The sequence below is a fragment of the Haplochromis burtoni genome, unplaced genomic scaffold (assembly GCF_018398535.1).
Source record: "Haplochromis burtoni strain Fernald_Lab_line unplaced genomic scaffold, NCSU_Asbu1 Contig_164, whole genome shotgun sequence".
Classification (NCBI taxonomy): domain Eukaryota; kingdom Metazoa; phylum Chordata; class Actinopteri; order Cichliformes; family Cichlidae; genus Haplochromis; species Haplochromis burtoni.
The window spans coordinates 1,286,920-1,310,803 of record NW_024582525.1 but is presented as its reverse complement, the minus strand read 5'-3'; the positions used below and the strand labels follow the sequence as shown (position 1 = coordinate 1,310,803).

The window sequence follows — 23,884 nt, the reverse complement described above, 5'->3', positions numbered from 1 at the left end:
ATGCTTTTTGATTGGCAAATTTAAGTTTCAACAGAATATTTACATTTAGATCCAGTTCAACTAGGTTTGCTTTAAGTAGAGTTTGTCCATGTTTTATGACTGACGTTCACTTTTAGTTCTAAGAGGCTAGCAAAAAACAGCTGTGAAAATGAATTAACAAAGGGGAAGTTTGGGACGATAAATTTCATTGTAGGATACACACAACAATTTCATGTGGCTACAAGCAATTTTTGGGGATGTTGCCTGTATTGCCTCCTGTAGGCATTTAATAAAAAAGCCATATTTACCTATATACTTAATTTTGCCAAATCTTATAGATTTTCATTGTGCTGAAAACCTGATAGAACAAGACCAATACCAAACCACAGTTACTTGTTGCTGAATAGTGGACAACTGAAAATGACCATAGTTTGAACTGTTGCTTTAACAGTTATTGGATGCTAATGTGTTGTTTATCTGTTGCTCATGTAATTGGTTAGTCTGGTAATTGATGAAGTGGATCATATTTTTCATATAGTAATATTTGCTTACAGACCTGTGTTGTGCTGTTTTACTCCTAATTTGTGTGAACATCAAAGCTGTTGCGTGAATAGATTGCATACGTAACTGATTGATGTGACTTTAGGTGCAACTCTAGACTCATTTTACTCCTGGTGGTCAGTTGAGGAAATGCTTTTCGCAAATTGCTGGAAGACCTATTCAGCCCATATTTCATTGTGCTAATTACTTTAAAACCCACACAATTTTTTTTAAAGCACTACAAAAAAGTACCACAGCCATTAAAGCTTGGGACCAACACAACATTGTCTTGGGTTTCATTGTAAACGTATCAAGAGTTACAAAGTTCAGTTGCGAACCCTATCGAATTTAAATTCGCATTCAGTACATCGCTATGCCATTTTATTACAGTTCACTTACTATTTGTATCCTTTTTAATCAATTCCGCGTTCATAGGAACACTTAACTCTCAAAAAACAAAATACACCTGCACAGTGATCGCTAGCGCAGCTGAAAGCTAGCTACGTATGTTGCTTGACTGGCATAATTGTAATCTAGTTTAGGATACCTGGTTTTAACTGCTGGACATTGCACTGTGGGCTTACAATTCTTCCTTCTTTTTTTATCCTATCAAGACCCCATTCAACTGGATATTGCTGAAGTGGAGACTACGTTGTTTAACGTGAAGATGGCAAGTTATTTGGCGGTTAGCCAAATTTTGACAAGATGAAACCTTTTTCTGATTGGACTTTGACATTTGGATTTTTATTTTTTTTATTTTTTACCTACAACATGGACTCTGGAACACCTTTGCTGGCTATGTAGTGGACTCGTTGAAAAGTTAACATTTGATTTTGGAAAGTCAGCCTTTTGTACATTTGATATTCAAATGTTGTTTTAAATAAAGTATGTGACCTCGTATATTTTTTCCTGGCTTTGTTTCATTAGCAGAGAAATATCAAGGGCACATTTGCAGAAAAAATTTGACAACGTTGAAGTACCTAAAGTCGGAAGTTCGTTTTTGTATTTGTGAATACATACAAAATATCACATTACTTTTCATTGGCTTTGTGTCAATAATTATCAAGGTATGGCCATAGAAATTGAGCTTCAGACTCGAGTTGGAATTTATCAAGTTGATTTATAAGATAAAAGAGAAAGGAGTGATTAAAATCCCCCTTTTTCCATTTAATTAGCCCCACTGGTGAAGCTTAACTAACCCTAAAACACCTGAAAATACACTTCACTTGAAGGCTTTCTGGTCAGAGCCCAAATGGTTTCCAAAGGCTCTCTAAAATGGCTACTGGTCGTCCTTCTTCCTGCCTGCGCAGGAAGTGATGTAATTGGTGCAAAATATATACTTTTACAGCCTCTCAGTATTGTTACCTTTTATCAAAGGGCAAGAAAGGTTTCACTTTGAGGCTTGTGTCCTGGGGCAGAAAATGTATGTAAGTTCATATAAACGAATTTTAAAAACATAATAAAAGGGGAGGGACTTAAACATCACCTGAGTGTGGGGTAAATGGAAATAACGTCAATCAAAGGCAAAGCTTTCAGAGCAGGGAAGGAGCTCTAGATGGCGGCTGAGCCTTGGGAAGGGTGCCATGGGCTTTCGTTAGATCGTTTCTTTTGCCTGTTTTTCGTCCGAGACTGCTCGATTTTTGATGAAATTTTGAGGGCAACGATCGTGCGCTCGTGTTTTTAACGAAAATCTACGCGATTTGTGCCGTTTTAGTGCTGTTTTTTCGAGCCGTAGGAGCCGTCTGCTCCGGCGAAGTGCTCGTCGTTGTTTTCCATACTGGTCTCTGGCAGCCATGGCGCGCCTCCATTTTTAGTGTGCTGCTGCCTCTCCTCTGTCGCTCTCTCAGTAGATGAAGAATGCAAGGGGCCTACGAGCTTTATAGAAACAAGGCTGTTTTTGTAATTTATTAAGTAATTATCTTTACATCTTTATTTTTATTCGAGTCGGAGGCATATTTAAAGTGTTATAGGGCGAACGAGATTCTAATAGTTCATTTATGGACTAGCACCTTTCTCCACGTTGAATTGACATGTTTACACTGTGTCAAGCTTAATTTACTGTTTTTCTTAATGTTTAAATATTATTTTTCTACCGCTTCGTCTGATGACGCAGTTAGAATTAACGGCATGCGGCTCGATCTGTGAACTATATTGAAAGACATTCAAAGGCATTTAACTTATTGTGAGAGCACCTGTCGTTTTTGTGAGATCTATTTAACCCAGCGATGTAAATAATGATCCTTAATTTCTTCGATTTGTTGCTTTTTCCCCTGCTCGTGTCGCACCGACGAGGCTTTAGCTGCCACCTGAGCAAAAGCAATCTTGTGGGACTTGTATGATAGTTCATGCTTCCTCTTAACTTTTTGGCAGTAAATACCAGGACAAAAGCAACATCCATTCAGATTTTCAGGATACAACAATGATGAAGAGTAAAAGTAAAAAACAAGAGGATGAAGGATCGACTCAAAGCAATGCATCAAGGTATGAGCCTTATACTTTTTACCTTTTTTTCGTTTCTGCTTTGATTGTTTACGTTGTCAAGCATGGTTGATCACCTGTGTTAGATATGCGACGTGGTTTTGAAGACGTGCACTAGTGTCTTGAATGACCTTGCTATTGTTTAATAGCCACACCCTGATTTTTTTTTTTCTTTCCCCCTTACCATTTCTTACACTCAATACTGAGGTTTCAGGCCTGTGTTGTGGATCTTTGCCCACAAGATGCATGTGTTAGACCACTGGGAAAGCCTTTCCTCCTGTATTATTCTGCAAAAAAACTTGTCACAGATGTCTTAATGTCCGTTCGCTATAATGTTATATGACCTTGTCTTGGAGTTAGTACTGCATTGCACCATTTTTTTTTTTTTTTTTTAACTAACGTTGTTGATTTTGGGGTGTGATTTATTTCTGAAACGGTGCACTGATTTGTCATTGGACACTAATATATACAGTGTTACAACTATTTTATATGTAACATACTTTACCAGATAGTTTCTGGACCTTGCAAGTGCCCACAGCTCTCACTTTATGTCAGTCTCTACTTATTTTCTGTATTTCAATTTTTGGCCAAATATTTTAAAGTTTTACCACATCTACCTTTTTAATACTGGATTATTTCTGTTTATTAAAAAGCCATTAAAGCTCAGTGGTTGTAAACAGTTTTTGTGTTGGTTTTTTTTGTTTTGTTTTGTTTACAGCTGCTAAAAGTAAAAAGAGGTTATGTCAGTGTTCACATCCTTACATTATGTAACAGAATTTTAACATGTTTTAAGGTGTTATTTTTACTTTCCTGTAAGAGCATTTTCAATTCGAAACTTTTTTCTCTTATCCTCGTGTCCACTACATTTAAATGATTATGGGGCTCATTTTATTTTGGGTATATGGATGTAAATGTATTTTTTGAACATGTATATTTTGAATGTTTGAAGCTAAATAGTGATAATTTTTACTTAAATCTAGCTTTTATTTGTATTTCCTGCTAGGTTGATTGTAAAGGCCTCTGGCCTGGAGTCTGAATACTTTAACACAGTGGCATTTTCTTGCCCTATTGTCCACTTTTATTATTGTGTTTTGTTGATGTCTGCAAGGCCCTGTGGTCCTCAGGTACACCACATCTTCGTATCAAAATCAGTGGAAACATCTGTTGATCAATAAAGATGTCATCAAATAATCTTGCATGGTTTGAGGATAATGCTGGGGTGACTAGCTGCTCTTTTTCTTCAGGATCTGTTTGTTCTCAGTGCATAAATGCTGTATTCTAACAGTATAAGAATAAGTGCCATGTTGTCAAAGCAAATACTGCGACCTGACCTCAATAGACTGTTTTAAAAAAAGACACACATCAGTTTGCAAGCACCCTCACAGCATTACACTGGCTGTACACTGCAGTTAGGTTACATCACACTTGTAGTCTCTATGTGTGTGATCCTGTGGCAGCCATTTTAGTATTTTCCTCTAGTGTGACTGAAACGTGTCCTCTGCAGTGTTGACAACCTGACTTTGTTAGACAGAGAGCTGAGCACTGAGCATTCAAACAAAGCAACCAAAATAACAACATGAGGGAAATCTATCCGGTTTGTGTAATTAAATGACATGAAAGTAGTATTTACATACACTCCTGAGTCACAAAATGGCCCTTGCTTTGTGTACCCAGCTTGCTCACTTACCAGTATTAAAACTCAGCTCAGAACTACACAGAGGAGGAACAGGAAGACCTCAGATGCTAGGGAGACTGCATGGAGGGCTGTGATAGGCTAGGTGGCCACCTAGCAACACGCCAGCCAATAATAATTCGAGAATGTCTCTATGACCCGCCCACTCCTGACCTCACTTAAAGCGGAAGAAGCCATCTACTTCCGAGTTTGGTCTTCGAAGGAGCGCAACATAGAGGTTGTGCAAAATAGAAAGTTTTTTATGTGTATGCTGTAATAGCGTACTTTCAACCATTTTAATTTATTTTTGCCTTTAGCATAATTCCCATCGTCTAAAAAAGGGCACGAGATGGTTATTATAAGCACTTTCTCCATTTTCAAAATAAAAGTAATGATGCTCATTAGACGAAATGACACCAAATGTTTTTAATGAAAACATTTATGGGACACGATGCCGTTTTCATGGTTTAAAATGTGATCCATTGTAAAAGGCAGTGATTGCTTGAGATTTATGCCCAGCCATGCTGGGCTCTGGTGACGCCTTGTGTCCAAAAAGATAACTGCACACAGAAATCTATCCACCGATAACCCCCGTTTACTGAAACTTTCGGCCAAAACCTATATGTTTACGCACAAGGCCAGTTCATTTGAATCAAAGTTGAAAGCGTCAGAAAAAATATTAATCTGAAGAGATGTTTAAAATTCTTATTGCTTTATGCATTAGTTTTATCTCATTTTGGCTTATGAAATGTCTCTTTTTATTTCATTGAATCCTTATACGTCTTCAGGCCTCTATAAAACTTTCATATAAAGTACAGCATAGAACAACGTAGCTTTATTAAACTGCTCACAGCCCAAGCTGCCCTTAAAACATTTTAAACTGAAGAAATGTGCACTTGTGGTCAGAGCTTATAGTTATAGTTTAGGGTTTTTTGTAAACGATTTAAATTACTTTCCACAGTAATTTTGCTTGTTTCAGTTTAGCTTTGATTTGTTTCAGTTTTAGTTTCTCTTTTATTGTATGAAGGACCCATGCACAGGAAAAAACAAGTAAGTGCATTACAATAAAAACTGACAACTTTCTGGAAGCAGTTGACTTTAAGTCTTGTAGACTTCCAAAGTATCAAAGCCTCATCAGCAATATCATGATAACATATTCTTACCAGATTAACTAGTACTAGTAGTGGTGGTGGTGGTAGTAGTATTTTTGTTAGTTTCCCAACTATATTGACCTTCCTTGTGACCATTCATGTGGTTTTAAGGGATTGAGTTAAAAGATTAGGAGTGAGTGATCAATAAACACTGAACAGTGACCATTCTTGCAGATGGGTGCGGTGCTTCTGTAAATTCTTTGGTTGTTTTTAATCTTTTCTACGGATGAAATTCACCTATTTATTGCATTTTCTAATTATATATTTCTTGTGGTAATTCATAGCTTTACATTATGCCACAAGCATTTAGAGGATGGCAGAGTGGAAAAGACTGATCCTGCTAAATGTGTTTGACCCAGTTTTAATGTATTTTAGTTGTGAAACCAGGTCTGTTCACTGCAGGCCTGTTTAAAATGCCTGTAAGAGGATTTATGAGCCTTGGAGAGAAAGAGGTTATTATAAGATGGTTAGCTGAGTAAGGAACATGGAGCATGATGTAATGAGGCTTCTGCTTCCTCTCGGCCAAGTCACGAATTACTGATGCCATCCAGCTTTTGCAGTTTCGCTGTGCCCTTCATGTGGGGGTGTGCTCTGACTAATTTAAGACTTTCTTTTTTATTTACATAAATATTTATTCTTTTTATTGCTGCCACCGACAACTCCTGTTACTGCCATGATGCTGCACATAGCTCTTTGAGCAATAGCCCATCATTGACTGCAAAGTCAAATGAACATATTCTTTTTCCTGTAGCATTTCGGCTTCAGAGGAATCCAACCGCTCTGCGTCGGAGTCGGGAAGTCAGTCAGAGAGCGAACATGGCAGTGAAAGGAGGAGATCGCACAACTCCGAGTCAAACAGCTCCTCAGAGTCAGAGAGTCACTCAGAGTCAGAGAGCGAATCTGCAGAGTCCAAGTCACAGCAAACCGCAGCAGAGGTCAAAGACAAGCCAGTTAGAAAGAAGGAGCGCCTGGCTGATGTGAAGAAGGTAAAGGCCATCGGAGACGTTCTGTGTTCAACCAGATTGTACTTCCTGCCCTCTCGCAGTGGTGATGGAAATGACTTAATTCATGAGCGTGGTAAATCTGATCATGAAGGTGTGACATGCAGCAAACTTGGGCTTTAGCTCTTTGCAGTAAAAGCTTTTCTTTATCCAGACTGTCCTTCTATCTGTGTCAGGCTCTTGCTGTGTCCTAGGTCATCGTGATTATGCAATGTGCTCACATTACTCTCCCACAGACGTGATACACTCAGCCGCAAAGATTATTTGAATTTTAGGTGGAGCTGGATAAAGGCTATTCTTTAATGATATAAATCCTTGATAAAGGCCATAAAAGGTTACAGTAATAATTAAGAGTCAACAGAACAATTGATGTTCTGAAAAATCCCAGTTAATGTTTAACTCGTGAGCGAAGATTTGCTGCTTTTCTTTTCTCAGCTAATCGTAAACTGAATATATGTGTACACTCGTCGTTCGTCTGACAGAACTATGCATTTTGACGTGTCACAGTGGCTTGTGGATGGTTTGCAGCAATGACGAAATGAGCTGAGGCGAAAAATCGACACACTCATCGTTACTTTCAGCCCTGTAGTGCAAGCTTACAACAGCAGAGTAGAAAAGACGACATGTTACATTTACAAAAAGAAATACAGAAAACCCCGTGGCTTCTTTTATAGCATCTGATTGTTTTCTTTCAAAGATGTGGGAAGAACATCCAGATGTGTACGGTGTCCGGCGGTCCAATCGGAGCAGGCAGGAGCCAGCTCGATTAAACATTGGAGCTGGGGTAAGCAGATGTGAATGAGCAGTACTGGTTTGCAGTTATCTGCATTGACATCAGCTGCTATAAACAAGCCATGCACGCCATCTAGTGGATGTTTTGTAGTGTTGGTCTGTTTGACACTTATTCTCTCTGCCAAGGTGGTTATTTTTGGTAGCATTTGCGTGCGTGTTTGCCTGTAGCTTTAAAGATTGCAATGAATTCTGATAAAATTTTGTGGAGGTACAAAAGTGGCGTCATGTTAGCGGTACATACAGATTTGCCTTACAGCCACCATGATCTTTAAGGTCAACTTAACCCTTTATTACCCAAGTTGCATGCAGGCCTAATGAACTTATATGGTCATTTTGGCTCATCTTTCAGGCAGCATTTGAATTACCTCTCTAGCCCAGAATGATTGAAAACTTACGGTAATCTGAAGAATGCTTGATAAGATCCATGGTTGAGCTGGGTTTTTGTGGGTATTGTTGTTGCCCAGCTGGGCAGGCGGACACCCAAGTTTGTGAATGCGACAACTCGAGAACAAGACAATGTTGGATTTTAAAATTCAAAATACAACAGGACGACCTGCTAAAAATCTTGGACGAGTTTGAATTTTAGTGACCTTGAACTTGAGGACAAAGTTGAAAATCTTGTGAATTTCATAACTCAAGAACGAAGAAAAATTCATACCACACACCTATCAGCTAGTAGGCTGATGGGTAGCACTAGCACAGCAGTGTGTGAATGCCTTGTGTTAGCGTGACACACCTGAATATCCCTGTAAAACTCGTCTTTCTGAAACCGTCCGTTCCCAATTTGCTCTCATTCCAATCAAAATGATTATGTCATATAGGCATATAGGATATGTTTTATGGGGATTGTAAATGTCATGTTGCTGTGGACCTTTGACCTCTTCTTTAAGGTCAAATAAGGTGAAACTTGCATAAAATGTCTTATCTTTAAAACTACGCTTAAAATTCTGCTGCCTTTGCTTGTATTGGCAACGTTTATGAAGTGATTCTGATAAATGAGGATTCTAAATATCACATTTCAAATTTTCATTTGACCTGTGATTTCACATCTGCTTTTCTTTCAAGTTGACCCCAGAATGCTTTATTTCTTCAAAGAAAGTATTGTTAAGGGAGGGAGAGAATAAGCTGCCTTGGTGGAGGGTTTGCGCTGTCGGGTGCTTCTTGTTATGGAAATGTTTTTCTGCTGGCTGTTCTTGCAGGGCAGCAGTGAGTCTGAGAGCGAAAGCCCCAAAAGGAAAACCTCCCGGGCTAAGAAAAAGGAGTAAGTATAGAGACTGTCAATACCTTATTGAGGACTATAATCTCACCATTATTTCATTTATTTATAATTTGTCAGTACAGCACAATATTGTTTTCAATATTTTTGAATTTTCATGACACGTGCACTGAACTCAACCCATGTTTTTAGAGTTCATGTCAGTTTGTGTCATTCTGCTGCCAGCCTGTGTTCATATTGTGAACCTTATCATTTAAAGCTTATTTTAAAATGGGTATCTGTTTGTCTCAGAATGGGCTCAGTTAGTTTTAGCCAGCCAGGTGCTGTTCGACATTAAAATCCAATTAGCGGCTTAACCCTGGTTTTAAAAAATTGGGCCGTGATGAACACCCTACGGCCATTATTTTTTCAATTAAAATCGGTAAAATGGCAAAGTCATGGGCGTGGAGGGTGAACTTGTGGCATTTCTTTGTTGTAAGAAATATCTGGAAAGATGATGACTCAAATGATGAAGAGGAGGAGGAGGATGCTTCCGACAGTACAGACAGTGAGCAGGAAGAGAAAAAAGTTAGATCCAGACGACTTCCTGCTAGAAGGTAAGAGTGAAGTGAAGCCTGGCCATCAGACAGCTACCCACTGGGCATCTCTAAATCATTTCATATTGTGTGAGCGAGCTGATTGGTTTGACTTTTCTTTGGTTTGAGTAAAAACGTTTTAACACTGCAGCCTGATGAAACTGTGACATGTCCGAACATCTCATTTGTTTTTGCTCAAATTGGCTACAGCTGTCCTCTGTGTGAAATGCTATTGGCTGCTTCAGGCTTTTAGAATCACCTATGAAACAATCAGAAACCAAAAAAAAGTGTGAAATGAACGAGCCAGGAATTTTGGTTTAGCGTGTCTAAGTGGATTTTGTCTTTCTTTCTTTTGTTTTTGTGTTTAACTCTGTTTTACAGGCCTCAGGGCAAATCGTCAACAGCCAAAAAGCAGCTCTCTCAGAAGGCGAAGAAGTCCCGGAAACAGGAGTCGTCGGCAGAAGAGGACGACGACGATGACGACGACGACGACGACGATGAGGAAGACACTCCAAAGAGGCAGACGCGACGAAGGGGTGCCACAAAAGTCAAAAGGTGAATTGCTGAACCTAAAGTTAAGGATATTTTCTTAAAAGTAATTTAGAGTTTTCACTATGACCAGTGTTATTAACCCTTTATGAGTGTCCGCACTCATTTCAATGGCAGTAAAATTTTAGCCAAATGAGATTGAGAAATGTATTTTTATTTTGCATATAAAGCCAGATGAGTTACACTTACATATCAGGAATTCAACATATCCCAGAATGCCTTTGCCTTTCATTAATGGGTTTGTAGAAATCAACAAAAAGTGCACACAACAAAATAAAATTATAATCCAGACGCAGGTGCTTTGTCAGCTGTTCATAGCACTTCCAAGAATGGAATATGTGTCGTCAGTCTTGCTGTATGAGCTATGAAGGAAGTGATATTATTTTCCTGGGATTTTTTTCCCTCTTTCCTGTAAGTCCTACCGCAGCTATATATATGCATTTTATTTTTATTGATGTATAGCAAGTTTAAATGCTCCAAAACTGGCACTACAGCGTGCAAAAATGTTAAGATAAGTGCTGGTGTTAAAACGGGTTGAAGTCCAGTAACATTTTTACCTCGCATGGACCACCTAATCTTCACCACATCTTTCTGTTGTGCTCTAGTTATAAAGAGGACCAACATGACTTTGAAACGGACTCTGATGACCTGATCGAAATGACAGGTGACGCGTGTGAGGAGCAGCAGGACGACGACAGCGAAACCATCGAGAAAGTAATGGACGCCAGGACTGGCAAAAAAGGAGGTGATACTTTTTCACTCGTCTCATTATTTTTAAACCTATATTCACTCAAATGCTTTCTGTGGAGTCTAAAGGTCAGCGTTGTCTCTTGTAGCCACTGGGGCTTGCACTACTGTGTATGCCGTGGAGGAAAATGGGGACCCGTGCGAAGGCTTTGACCCCGAGAAGGATGAAGGGGAGACTCATTACCTGATTAAGTGGAAGGGCTGGTCCTACATCCACAACACGTGGGAGAGCATGGACTCTCTGACACAGCAGAAAGTCAAGGGGATGAAGAAACTGGAGAACTTTAAGAAGAAAAATGATGAACTGAACTCATGGTGAAAATCCCGACCCTCGCATTTACACAGAATTTCTTTTCAAGTGTGCACCACCCCTGAAATTCACCATCAACTTTGTCCGTGTTTGTAGGTTGAGGAAGGCGTCCCCTGAGGACATTGAATTTCATAACTGCCAGCAAGAGCTCACCTCTGACTTGAACAAGCAGTTTCAGTTTGTGGAGCGTATCATCGGTAAGAAATCATTATGTTCTCGCTTTTGCAGAAGACACAGTTTCGATGTAAGTTGTGGGCAAACTATATTTTTGCGGCGACTGTGGCTCAGGAGGTAGTTAGGGGTTTAATCCCTGGCTGCTCCAGTCTTGGTGTGCGACTGTTAGAAAGTGTTTGTGCATGGGTGGATGTATGAATATAAGAATAAGAACCAATTCATTTACCATTAAAATTATTTTTGTTATTAACAGCAACAAAAACAGGAAAGACACCAGGATCCTCTGACTTCCCCTGTAAGTTGCTAAACTTTTTCCCCACCATCTCTGCAACAAGAACAGTTTTAACAATCATCTTTCTAACATTTTTCTCATTCAATGAACAGCTCATAGTCATAAGACTCCGTCCTCCAATGAACCAGAGTTCCTGTGCAAGTGGATGGGTCTGCCCTATTCCGAGTGCAGCTGGGAAGATGGAGCTTTGGTTAGAAAGAAGTTTCAGCACTGCATAGACAGCTTCATGAACCGAAACTCCAGCAAAACAGTTCCCTCTAAAGACTGCAAGGTAAGGCTGCAAGGAGTCCTATCAAAGCACAGTTTAATCCGACCCCACGCATCAGGGCGAAACAGTTCATGGAAAGCGTAGGATACTCACACTCATGTGACAAGCGACCAATGGATTTTCAAGCCACATTTGTGACTCCAAAACAGCTGTTCCTGTAACCACAATTAAAACCTTTTGGGAAGCAGCTAGCAGGAATCCTTCCTCCAGCACCTGATCAACAAACTCTGATGTGAAGGAAAGCGAACCTTGTTGTTGTTCAATCCACTCCTGTTTGTTTTACACAACAAAAGTCTGCACTAGGCCTCTAGAAGTTTTATTAAAACATGCAGATGATCTGTCAACATAGTCTGATACACATTTAACTTATACAGCAAGCTGTATAAGTTATCGGCAGCCGTCCTATTTTACATGGATTCGATACCTGCAGCAAACAGGGGTGAGTCTAAAGGGGGAATGGGGTGTACTACATCTGATTAATTATAAGGCTTTCAGAACATTTTTCAGACTGAAAGTTAAATAATATAAAATATTGTATTAATTAAACTGTGTTAATATTTGAAAATATAAAAATAAAAGCTTTTTTTGTAAGCCAATAGAAATATACTTGGGCTACTTTTTTATACACATCGGATTTTATTGACTTTGACCTTTTGATTGTACTTTAGAGTATTTATATATTTTTTTGCATAAAAAATTTAGAAAAGAATGTTTTCTTTAAAAAATGCAATTTAATATTGCATCTCAATACAATTGAAAAAGGGTTAAGTTGTTTTATTTTTTTGACAGATGTTTGCATTAAAACATTGCAATTTCTGAAATGGAAACAAGTGAGAAAAGTATTTCCCATCCAATTAATCAATGGAATAATCAATAGATTACTCGATTACTAAAATAATCAATAGCTGCATACCAAGTGTGCACAGTAGAACGTGGATCCTACTGAGTGCTATGAGTAATTGTTTGTAAAAGCCCAGTAACTACAGGTCTGTCTGTTTGTTTGTTTTTTTCTCTTTTTAGTTTTACGTGAGCATGTTTTGCTCCTCATAAATGAAGGAGTGTGTTTCTATCATTTCAGGTATTAAAGCAAAGACCAAGATTTGTTGCTCTGAAGAAGCAGCCGTCATATATTGGGGACTCCAACCTTGAACTGAGAGATTATCAGCTGGATGGGTTAAACTGGCTCGCTCACTCCTGGTGCAGGTAAATAAATCTAACCAAGGCCGCCCCCTTCCCCTCCAAATAGGATTTTACAAAGCCTGCATAACTATCTTTTTGTCCCCCTCCGTAGGTGCAATAGCGTTATCCTCGCTGATGAGATGGGGCTGGGAAAAACCATCCAGACAATCTCCTTCCTGTCTTACCTGTTTCACCAGCATCAGCTCTATGGGCCCTTTTTACTGGTGGTGCCTCTGTCCACGCTCACTTCCTGGCAGCGGGAGTTCGACACCTGGGCCCCTGACATGAATGTGGTGGTCTACCTTGGCGACGTCATGAGCAGGAAAATAGTAGGTCGAATTCGAATACTTCTGTCCTCCTGCTGGCTCGACAAATAGTTGCATACTTTGAACTGGTGCTTCTGTGTTGTGCAGATCCGTGATTATGAGTGGGTGAACCATCAAACCAAAAGAATCCGTTTCAATGCACTACTAACCACTTATGAGATTCTACTTAAAGACAAGGTAGGCTTCTTTTTTTCTTTTTTTAAATGAATGTTTATACTTTGAGATAACTGACAGCATCTTAAAATTTGACTCTAGGGGGTGCTCGGAAACATCAACTGGGCGTTCCTGGGCGTTGATGAAGCTCACAGGCTGAAGAATGATGACTCCCTGCTCTACAAAACATTAATGGAGTTCAGGTCTAATCACAGGCTCCTCATTACCGGCACGCCGCTACAGAACTCGCTCAAAGAGCTCTGGTCACTCTTACACTTCCTCATGCCTGACAAGTACGTCCCGATTCACACTTTGAGCATTCTACTGAACAAAAGCGGGGTAAATGGCATCCTGTGTGACACGAGTGGCATTTCCTGTATCTGCTGTGCATCGTAGGTTTGACTCCTGGGAGGATTTTGAGGATGAGCATGGGAAGGGAAGGGAAAACGGCTATCAGAGTCTTCACAAAGTCCTTGAGCCTTTCCTGCTCCGGCGTGTCAAAAAAGATGTGGAAAAATCTCTCCCGGCCAAGGTGGAGCAAATCCTCCGTGTAGAAATGTCCGCACAGCAGAAACAATTTTACAAGTATGATTCTATTTCTTCCTTCTGTAACATTTATTGCTTCTGTCTTTCTTATAAATGCCATTTGTAGCGACTGCATTTCTCTTCTTCATTAACTTGATTTGTTCCTGAATATTTCCAGGTGGATTTTAACAAGGAATTACAAAGCTCTTGCCAAAGGCACCAGAGGCAGCTCCAGCGGCTTCCTGAACATCGTAATGGAGCTTAAAAAGTGCTGCAACCATAGTTTCCTCATAAAACAGCCCGAGGATGGAGACGCTGAAACGCAACAGGAACACCTGCAGGTATATCTCAGTGTGAACCCGATTTAGCTCCGAGCGTCACCCCAGGATAGCTCTGCAAAAGAGACTAGCTGCAGTTTAACACAGGAAGAAAACACGGCTCTTCCCGCTCACTGATATTTTGCGTTGACTTTTGTGCCTTCTAGGCTCTGGTGAGGGGCAGTGGGAAGCTGGTACTGTTGGACAAGCTGCTGACCAGGCTCAGAGAAAGAGGCAACAGGGTCCTAATCTTCTCCCAGATGGTCAGGATGTTGGACATTCTGGCTGAATACCTGTCTAAGAAACGATATCCGTTTCAGGTAAGATTTGAAAAAAAAAAAAATAGAAGGCTAATGTTAGATTTCACTAAGGATTGATTGGTGTGGTTATTCAGGCTGTGGTGTTCAGTTTTGTGATTTCTCCAGGGTTAGGAGGGCAGTGATGCACCTCCTGTGATGTGCAATTTCTTGCTTGATAAGTTGTTAGAGATCAGGAGGACCTGACGGAATATAAATAAGTATTTTCATAACCTTCACCATACATTTGGTGCTGTCGCCTTGCCTCCTGTTCATGATAACAACGCCACCATCAGTGGGAACATTAGTGAATAGAGGCAGGCCTCAGACTTTGACTGTTGCTTTTATTGGTGTTTACAGTGAAAGCGCCTTTGGGGATGGCTGCACTGGGCAGATTAGACTCGGCATCAGATGTCAGTGTTGTTGCACGCATACTTCTCCCGGCCTTAGAGTTCATGTGTTTATTTATATCAACAAGTTATTTTCTACCGAAGACCAGACGGACTCCTGCAAGTCACTCGACTCGGGTTGTTTTTGCTTACAGTCTTAGTCTTAGGCTGCTGTGGTCAGTTTAAACATATAGATCAGTGCAATGCGTGGCATGTAAGGACGAGTAATGCAGAGGTTGGCGGGAAAATCTTCAAAGGGTAAATCTCTCTTTGCTCGTCTCCTCTTCAGCGGCTCGACGGCTCCATAAAGGGAGAAATCCGAAAACAAGCACTTGACCACTTTAACGCAGAAGGCTCAGAGGTATGTAAATAAAAGAGTTTCAGTTTTTATTCTAATCTTTTAACAACGTAGAATACACTTACAGCAATTTCTTTATTATTGGCTCAAATGCTGTTCGATGACCAAATGTTTGGGGCATAAGGCACGTGGGCTCTAATGCCCTTAATAGCAGAGTCCTCAAGTGCACCCTGGCCAGCTGGACCATTTCCTGCATATCCTCACGTTTCCTGGGCTGCTCTTTATTGCACACACAGAATATGGCAAATTTGGTGAAGGGTATAGTTTATAAATTATACAGTAAGGCCCAAATAGCGCCATTAGTTAGTTTCCAGTAGCTCACATAATCGTTTCTGTTGTTTTTCTTTGTTTTGTAGGACTTCTGCTTCCTTTTATCCACCAGAGCTGGAGGTTTAGGTATTAACTTGGCCTCGGCAGACACCGTCGTCATCTTTGACTCTGACTGGAACCCTCAGAACGACCTGCAGGCGCAGGCGAGGGCTCACAGGATTGGTCAAAAGAAACAGGTAATGTTAACGCTCAGGTTCACGTCTGTAATCGTGGGTGTGCTTTGTAACTAGTGAGATTGTTGTATAAAAATGTATCTGCGCTCTTCCCTCATAGGTGAATATATACAGACTTGTCACGAAGGGAACAGTGGAGGAGGACATTATCGAGAGGGCGAAGAAGAAGATGGTTTTGGACCATCTTGTCATTCAGAGAATGGACACGACTGGTCGAACTGTTCTGGACAGCAACTCAGGAAACACAAAGTAAGACTTTGAGAGTTTAGCAGTGAGGGTTTTAGGGGATGTGGACGTTCTTTGTGTGATTAACACTTTTAATTTGTTTTAACAGTTCAAACCCATTCAATAAAGAAGAACTGACTGCTATTCTCAAGTTTGGTGCAGAAGATCTTTTCAAAGAGGCTGAAGGCGAGGAGTCTGAACCACAGGTATCAAAATGGGTGAATAAGCTCGTGTGTGCTTAAAATTGTTTTCACATATTTGGGAGTTAAAACAGACGATCTTTGTTTCTATAGGAAATGGACATTGATGAGATTTTGAGGTTGGCCGAAACCAGAGAAAGTGATCAAGGCTCAAGTGCTACAGATGAACTTCTGTCGCAGTTTAAGGTATCTGCAAGCTGTTACGGCATCCTCAAAGACCAACCCAATTTATTTTATTTTTTTTATAAAATACTGATCAAAAGTGTCTCTTTTCTTTCTCTCGCATCGATGTGTCAATGCAGGTGGCCAATTTCTCCAGTATGGAAGAGAGCACTCCAGAGTTCGAGGAGAAGCCCATTCCAGAATGGGATGACATAATTCCCGAGGAGCAACGTCGCAAAATTGAAGAGGAGGAGAAGCAGCGGGAGATGGAGGACATCTTCATGCTGCCTCGAAGCAGAAGCTCTAATAAGCGGGTAGGAAAGGTTATTTGTGAAAGCAGCACTGGTCTCTGTTTCATATTGTATACATATACAAGAAAGAGATGAATGACAGCATCTACCTAAAAAGCTTAAGCCTTGAAAGCTTGCAAGACTATGAAATTGTTAACTTCCACAAGACAATTGAATCTCCCACACTGCATGGCCAAATGGAAGAGCCCTCTCATTACTCATCCAGCCTCCATGAGGGCCTATGAATAGTGAACATACAAAGTTAATCAGTTTGGTCTTATTAAAAGTTCAGCTGAAGTTTATTGAAGCAAGATGCCCCTCTCCTGGGTGTTGATGTGAGGTGGAGGTTAAGCTTTCAGGCTTTGCATAGTGCTTTTCCCACTGAGTACCTCCCAGCTGATCCAGTGTAGCATCGATCGAAAAGAAAAGCTGGAATTGATGTAATGTTCATTTGAGTGACTATAAGAGAGACAGGTGTGAAAATGAAAGGGGCATGGGGTATTGAAGGTGGATGAGTTTAAATACCTGAGGTCAGCCATCCAAAGCAGCAGACAGTGCACGAGTGAGTTGAAGAAAATTGCCTGGAAGTTGAAGATTCCAGGCAGGGTGGAGATGAGTGATAGAAGGAAACCAGCAAGGCTATAAAGTGTGGTTTAGAGATGGTGGCACTGACAAAAAGACCGGAGGCTTAGCTGGAGAGGCAAAGAGTTCATTGTCCAGGATTAGGAACGAGTACATGAGAGGAAGCTGGAGCTGCCAAGCAGGAGTAACACAGGAAGACCTCAGAAAAGATTCAAGGATGTAGTGAAGGAGAACATGAAGGGGGTTGGTGTGACAGAAGAAGATGTTAGGGATAGGGTGAGATGGAGGCAGGTGATCTCCTGTGGTGATCCTTAAAGGGAGCAGCTGAAAGAGTAATAATGATGACAGTTTTCGATTGTCTGGTTTTAGACTTTGCGTTGGCTTTATGTCGACATTTTCTTTGCATTATGTTTTGCATTTCCATTATTTTTCCTGCATCACCCTTAATTGTATGAACCCATAGCCTCGTGACTGAGTATATTTTATGGATTATGTCACTATTACACATAAGAGTTACAGAAAACTGGGGGAAAAAAGGCAGCTGCTCAATATGTGGCTCTTTTGGCTTTCAGGCTCAGGCCAATGACAGTGACAGTGATGTGGGCTCCAAACTGAAGCACCGTTCATCAGGCTCTGAAAGTGAGACCGATGACAGCGATGATGACAAGAAGCCAAAGAAGCGAGGAAGGCCAAGAGCTCGCAAAAACAACGTGGAGGGTTTCACTGACGCGGAGATTCGCAGGTAAAACTTCTCCCGTGTGTTGTTTTTCTTATTGTTCTTAAAGTGACATTCGGTTTTCTTTGAAAGCATCTTTTCGTCAGCACAATAAAAACGTATTCATAATCTCATCATCAGGTTCATCAAGGCATACAAGAAGTTTGGATGTCCACTTGAAAGGTAAGCCTATTGTCACAGATGTTAAGGTAGCAGTAAGCAGATTTTTTTTTAATTTATTTATTTATGTTTAAATTCTGCTTATTTATTTATTTATTTATTTATTTATTTATTTATTTATTTATTTATTTATTTATTTATTTATTTATTTATGTGTGTGTCCAGGTTGGAAGCCATTGCCCGAGACTCTGAACTGGTGGACAAATCCATCGCAGACCTGAAGAGGCTCGGTGAACTGATTCATTCTAGCTGCGTGACTGCAGTGCAGGAGCACGAGGAGCACCTTAAAGAGAACCCAGTCGAAGGTATGTCGCTTTTAGTCATTTAGCTAATAAAGAAACCGTTTTTTGAGTGGCAAAAATGAGGAAGCAGCATCATTATTATTATTATTCCAGCTAAAGGTCCTGGGAAGCGACGAGGAATTAATATCAAGATCTCAGGAGTGCAAGTCAATGCAAAGTCCATCATCCAGCACGAAGAAGAGTTCGAGCCGCTGCACAAAGTTGTGCCCTCCAACCCAGCTGAGAGAAATAAGTAAGATATCACTGTAGAAATAAGAAGGAACACAGTGTCTTGTATCATGTTGAAGATTTGATGTTCTGTTGTGGATTAAAACTACCAACACTTTGCTTCTGCCAGGTTTAAGCTGACGTGCAGGGTGAAAGTGGCTCACTTTGATGTAGACTGGGATCTGCAGGATGACATTCAGCTCTTGCTCGGCATCTACGAGCACGGCTTTGGCAACTGGGATCTGATCAAGACTGATTCTGACCTTAAACTCGCCGATAAGGCAAGCGTCACATGCTTACTTTTACTGCTAAGCTGAAAAGTAGAGCTTCAGTGTAGAAGACAGCAAAAATGACACAAGCACACGATGTAAAATAGTTTTATTATAAGCATTTAAAGAAAAATGGCTTCATGGAGCTATTGTAAAAGCTTTCGAAAAAGCTGTTTTAAGTTCTTTCCAGTTTTATTTCTGTCTTCATATTCACTGCACTCCTTATGAATATATAAAATTTACAGATTAATTAAAGAGTCTAACAATAAAATCTGTCTGTACAGATTCTTCCAGATGATCCAAGCAAGAAGCCTCAGGCCAAGCAGCTGCAGGCGAGGGCAGAGTATCTTCTCAAGCTGCTTAAAAAAGAACAAGACAGCACAGATCAGGCTAAAACCGGGGAGGAGGTGTGCTACTATTAATCACTGAGTATCTCATTAAATTGGATTTGCATGTACACAAAGGGACTTTCGGTACCTCAGCCTCACTCGTTGTCTTTTCCTTCAAGGTCAAAGTGAAGAAGAGGAAGCCCCGGGTGAAGAAGGAGAACAAGATTCTTAAAGACGAGCAGGGAAACGACATCTCTTCCCCTCGCCTGTCAGACAACCCGTCAGAAGAGGGCGAGGTCAAGGTCGGTCAGACTGAATTCTACTTCTTTATGGATGTTAGAGGCTGCGTGTGGACGCAGGCCTGCCTGCAGTACATGTAATGGTAGTAAAAGTAAATAAATAATGACTAATGACCTGCTGTTATATGTTTTTAATCAGGAGGATGGAACAGAAAAGTCCACTGTGAAGAAGAGACAGAAGAAAAAGGACAACAAAGAGAACAAAGAAAAACAGGGAACTCCCAAAAAGGAAAAGGATGGGGACAAAGAAAAGAAGGGTGCCAAGCCCAGAAAAGAAAAGGTATTTCAGAGACGCTGATAACCTGAATTTAAGTGCCTTCCTCACATTTACACAGGCTAAATCGGACAGGATTTGTGCTTTAACGTGCAGCTGAAGAACGTTTTGATGTCTGCTCTTTAAGGCTAAAGGAGCCAAAGGGAAGAAGACTCAAGGTCCAGTTCATATTACAGCTGGATCTGAACCAATTCCCATTGAAGAAAAGGAGGACGATGAACTTGACCAGGAGACTTTCAGTATTGTGAGTTTCTTCTTAGCTCTTGTGAACAAATCACATTTCTGCATTTATTTTTTGAATGCCCGAGAACAAAGCATTGCATTAATCATCGTCTGTGTGTTTGTAGTGTAAGGAACGCATGAGGCCTGTGAAAAAGGCCCTAAAGCAACTGGACAAACCAGATGAGGGTCTAAGCGACCAGGAGCAGCTCCAGCACACACGCACATGCCTACTGAAGATTGGAGACCGCATCACAGAGTGCCTTAAAGCTTACAGTGATCCCGAACACGTCAAAATATGGCGAAGGTGAGAAATTAAAATGGGAATTTTCTGTGTGTAACTGAACATGACAATTGTCTCTTGAATTCTGCTGATCGTTTATTTATTTATTTATGTTATTTTTTGGGGGGGGGGTTGGACAGAAATCTCTGGATTTTCGTGTCCAAGTTTACAGAGTTTGGTGCAAGGAAGCTACACAAGCTTTACAAAATGGCACAGAAGAAGCGATCGCATGAGGAAGAGGTGAGCAGCTGTTTGGGGTTAAACCTGACCTGTTATACTGTGGCTAAGCAGCGCTGAAATTATCCTGTGACATTTGCAGAAGGAGCAGAAGAAGAAGGAGGACGTTTCAGGGAGAGTAAAGTCATTCAGGCCAGAGCCGTCTGGTTCCAGTCGAGACTCCACGGGGACTCAGCCGTCCTCCAGATCTGCATCGCACTCCACTCAGCCAGGACCCCACGGACACCACAGAGAACCGTACAACGCTAACAAGCGGCACTTTAGCAACGACGGTACGTGTGTTTGATGATTATTCAAAGGGAGAAAAATCAGACATCGGTCAGTTAATGTCAGCTTGCTTGTGTTTTTTTTCTTTTTTCTTTTTTTTTACAGATCGAGGAGACTGGCAAAGGGACCGTAAATACAGCTACCCAGGTAACAGCAACTCATCGTGGCAGGGAGATCGGCATCATCCCTATGATCCTCATCGTTATAAGGACCACTACGGTGATCGACGGCCGCACGGAGACCCCTACCGCAGCTCGGGCGGTTACCGCAACAACTCCTCTCCTCGGAAAAGACCATACGAGCAGTACAGCAACGACCGGGACCACAGGGGTCACCGACCCTACTATGACAGGTGAGTTTACGTGAATATGGTGACCTTCAGAGGCTAGTAGATTAGCCAGAAACTATACTCAAGTAAAAATGTTTTCACTTTGTAGACAGAAGTCAAACTATGTCGCTACTTCAGGTTTTGAATACAAAAATGAGGTGGCACCAAATATTCCTCTATTCAGGAAAAAACAGAATAATTAACAGACAACAGGAGGAAATGGGAAAAGCGTCAGGCTCGATGGTAACACCAACATCTGTGAAGGGATGTCTAGTATCAGGTGACTTATTTAGGCTCATTAGGAGATAATGGGGCAACATTTTAGAGAGAGCGCTCTGTTTAATGCAGGCGTGTTCACTGTGCATAATAAGCTCTTTTCTCACCTAAGTTACAGAGATGTTAGCTCCATTATTATTACTGGAACGAATTTATTTTTAGTGATAAATAAATTCGATTAATACTATACTAAATCACAACACAGTTGCCTCAAGGTGCTTAATATTTTAAGGTAAAGACCCTACAATACTACACTGTAAGCAGAACCATTGTTTCTTTAGTTTAACGACCTTTCAACTATATTTCAGGCATCCAGACCCCAAAAGAAGACGTCCTGATGATTTCCGCCCTAACTACCACCAGGGAAGAGACGGTCCTCTTCAGGATTTCAGGAGGATGCCGGACCACAGGCCTGCAGGTCCTTCAGGGCCAGATCATTACAACAGGCCGTTCCACCCTGAAAAACCTCCTCCACTTCTAGACCCTCGTTCCCCGCAGGCTCAGAAGTCGCCACAGGACTCCCGCTCTCCACTGGAGAGGCCCGGAGAGCTGAATGCCATGGCAGATCCGAACTGGAACAACAGGAAAACTTAAGTCTGCCCAGAGCAGGCTGAAAAAACTCATTTAAGTGTTTAGTCCAGGGTCAAAGCCACATGCTGCTGCTGATGGACAAGTCTGGACTGGCCAAAACATAAGCTCACAGTTGAAAAGGGAATCAACACGTACCCTCTTTACCAGCAAAACCAAACTATTTTTTGCTCTTCCCCGCCCCCGACAGTGACTGTGGCTCTGAATTTGTGCCATGAAGGAAGAACTTTGTTTTCTGTCGTAAAGATGGAAAAACAAAGAACCTAAAACATGCAACTTTATTTAAACGAACTCATCAGTTAATCACGGAAAGACTGAGTGGCGCGCTCATGGATGCTTAGTCCCATGGACTATTATTATATAAAGAAAATTTAGGATACAAGAACTAAATCTCCATGATCTCCATCCTAAAAGTGCCTGAAGGTGTTTTGGCCTTTTTGAATGGTAAATGTATGGGATAATTCCCAAAGGAACCATGACATGAACTTTTATTTTTGCGTTTAGCTTTAAGTGCAAATGATGTCATAAGAAGGTTTCCGTACGATGGAATGTGTACCGTGTTCTCACCTGCACCTTCAAAATGTTTTGTGTCGAACATGTAGCCGAACAGAACCATGGGGGTTTCAACATGCAGGTTAAAATGAGATCTGTTGACACTTAAATGACGGAACAAGCCAAGTTGTTTCTTCTACAAGCGCAGCGATGGTTTTTAACAAAGTCACACTTCTCACGTGTTTAAAAAGGAAAAAAAAAAATCATTGTGTAGTAGTATAAATCATTGAAATCCTCCTGCTCTGTTGACTTTAACCACTTTACTGTTAGTAGGCCCGATGAATCGAAAGCTTTGGAAGCAGTATTTATTGCAACAACTTGTACGAAAGTTTATAACACTACGACTTCAATCGATCCCTGATTATCAGTATTACGATGGTTAAATACTCAGTTATTTCTGGGGTGGGGGGGAATTAAGCGACATAAGCTTCTTCTTCTTTTTTCTCCTCTCTGTACTTAATCGTTTGGCAATATTTTTGTTTTTGAATTATAATTAGGAAGTTGCTGTTGAAATTTCTTTGTGTTTATTGTCTTTTGTCACTTTTCCTGTGCCAAATCTGACCCTGTCCACCCCCATTTTTCTTTTTTTTTTCCCTACCTTTTTCTTTGCTTCTCCGTTTGTGCCTTATTTACGTCTGTATTATCAAACTGTATATCAGCTCATGAACAATACGGAGGGCTCACGCAGGCACATTTTTAAGTACAAAATTGTAATTCTTTGCAAACTGGTGAAGGGACCCACTCTGGTAATTTGTGTGCTTTTTCCAAAAGAGTTAATGATTTGAGAAATATTTAAACAAGAATATAAAGGAAAATCAAGCGTCTTCTGTCCAGGGGTACTTAACCGATTTGTTACAGTGAGCAGCCAGCCCATGTTTTCTTCCACATCAAGCAAGCTACAGTTCCTGTATCATATGTTCTTTAAGAAAGTCTAAATAATTTATATTTGTGACAAAAAAACCACTCTTAGTGAGAAATGTGTTGTACATATGTTTGGACATATGTAATAAACTTTGTTACACAATGACTTTCATCTCTGCTGTCTTCATAAAACTATGCCTGATGAAACTGATCTATTAGAACTGCTTCATCTTTTGCTCTACAAACATGAGAAGTGCTCAAAATGCTCTGAAGTTTCTCTGCTCAAAGTGTAAAAGCACTGCAGGAGAGGCAGGAGCTAAAATGCTAATCATGCTTTAAGAGGTGTGAGAGGAATACAAAGTTTGTCCTAATACCTGACCTCGTCTCCAACATGACACGGTGGCTTCAGCATCAGTTCAACTAAATGTTCACAGGAACCACATCTACAG

The 23,884-nt window shown here is 40.7% G+C and overlaps 1 protein-coding gene across 3 annotated transcripts in view; it reads left to right on the top strand.

Annotated features, from left to right (window-relative positions):
* chd2 (chromodomain helicase DNA binding protein 2) overlaps positions 1-23,601 on the top strand; it is a 27,689-nt gene extending 4,088 nt beyond the window's left edge. The window contains exons 5-42 of one of the 3 annotated variants that reach the window (XM_005933025.2): positions 1,134-3,000; positions 6,572-6,806; positions 7,519-7,605; positions 8,813-8,874; positions 9,309-9,425; positions 9,786-9,959; positions 10,559-10,698; positions 10,790-11,015; positions 11,107-11,207; positions 11,438-11,479; positions 11,569-11,747; positions 12,823-12,947; positions 13,036-13,252; positions 13,337-13,426; positions 13,505-13,695; positions 13,799-13,987; positions 14,106-14,268; positions 14,412-14,564; positions 15,219-15,290; positions 15,644-15,793; positions 15,891-16,039; positions 16,125-16,221; positions 16,309-16,401; positions 16,518-16,691; positions 17,822-17,991; positions 18,106-18,147; positions 18,310-18,449; positions 18,540-18,678; positions 18,784-18,934; positions 19,207-19,329; positions 19,431-19,553; positions 19,690-19,830; positions 19,952-20,068; positions 20,172-20,350; positions 20,467-20,566; positions 20,646-20,835; positions 20,936-21,182; positions 21,743-23,601. In XM_005933025.2, the coding sequence (XP_005933087.1) occupies positions 2,939-3,000; positions 6,572-6,806; positions 7,519-7,605; positions 8,813-8,874; positions 9,309-9,425; positions 9,786-9,959; positions 10,559-10,698; positions 10,790-11,015; positions 11,107-11,207; positions 11,438-11,479; positions 11,569-11,747; positions 12,823-12,947; positions 13,036-13,252; positions 13,337-13,426; positions 13,505-13,695; positions 13,799-13,987; positions 14,106-14,268; positions 14,412-14,564; positions 15,219-15,290; positions 15,644-15,793; positions 15,891-16,039; positions 16,125-16,221; positions 16,309-16,401; positions 16,518-16,691; positions 17,822-17,991; positions 18,106-18,147; positions 18,310-18,449; positions 18,540-18,678; positions 18,784-18,934; positions 19,207-19,329; positions 19,431-19,553; positions 19,690-19,830; positions 19,952-20,068; positions 20,172-20,350; positions 20,467-20,566; positions 20,646-20,835; positions 20,936-21,182; positions 21,743-22,028 (5,436 nt within the window). In that variant the 5' untranslated portion in view covers positions 1,134-2,938 and the 3' untranslated portion in view covers positions 22,029-23,601. The remainder of the gene's footprint in view (positions 1-1,133; positions 3,001-6,571; positions 6,807-7,518; positions 7,606-8,812; positions 8,875-9,308; positions 9,426-9,785; positions 9,960-10,558; positions 10,699-10,789; positions 11,016-11,106; positions 11,208-11,437; positions 11,480-11,568; positions 11,748-12,822; positions 12,948-13,035; positions 13,253-13,336; positions 13,427-13,504; positions 13,696-13,798; positions 13,988-14,105; positions 14,269-14,411; positions 14,565-15,218; positions 15,291-15,643; positions 15,794-15,890; positions 16,040-16,124; positions 16,222-16,308; positions 16,402-16,517; positions 16,692-17,821; positions 17,992-18,105; positions 18,148-18,309; positions 18,450-18,539; positions 18,679-18,783; positions 18,935-19,206; positions 19,330-19,430; positions 19,554-19,689; positions 19,831-19,951; positions 20,069-20,171; positions 20,351-20,466; positions 20,567-20,645; positions 20,836-20,935; positions 21,183-21,742) is intronic. The other 2 variants (XM_005933029.2, XM_005933028.2) reach the window with 2 other exon arrangements.
* Positions 23,602-23,884: the final 283 nt, after the last annotated feature.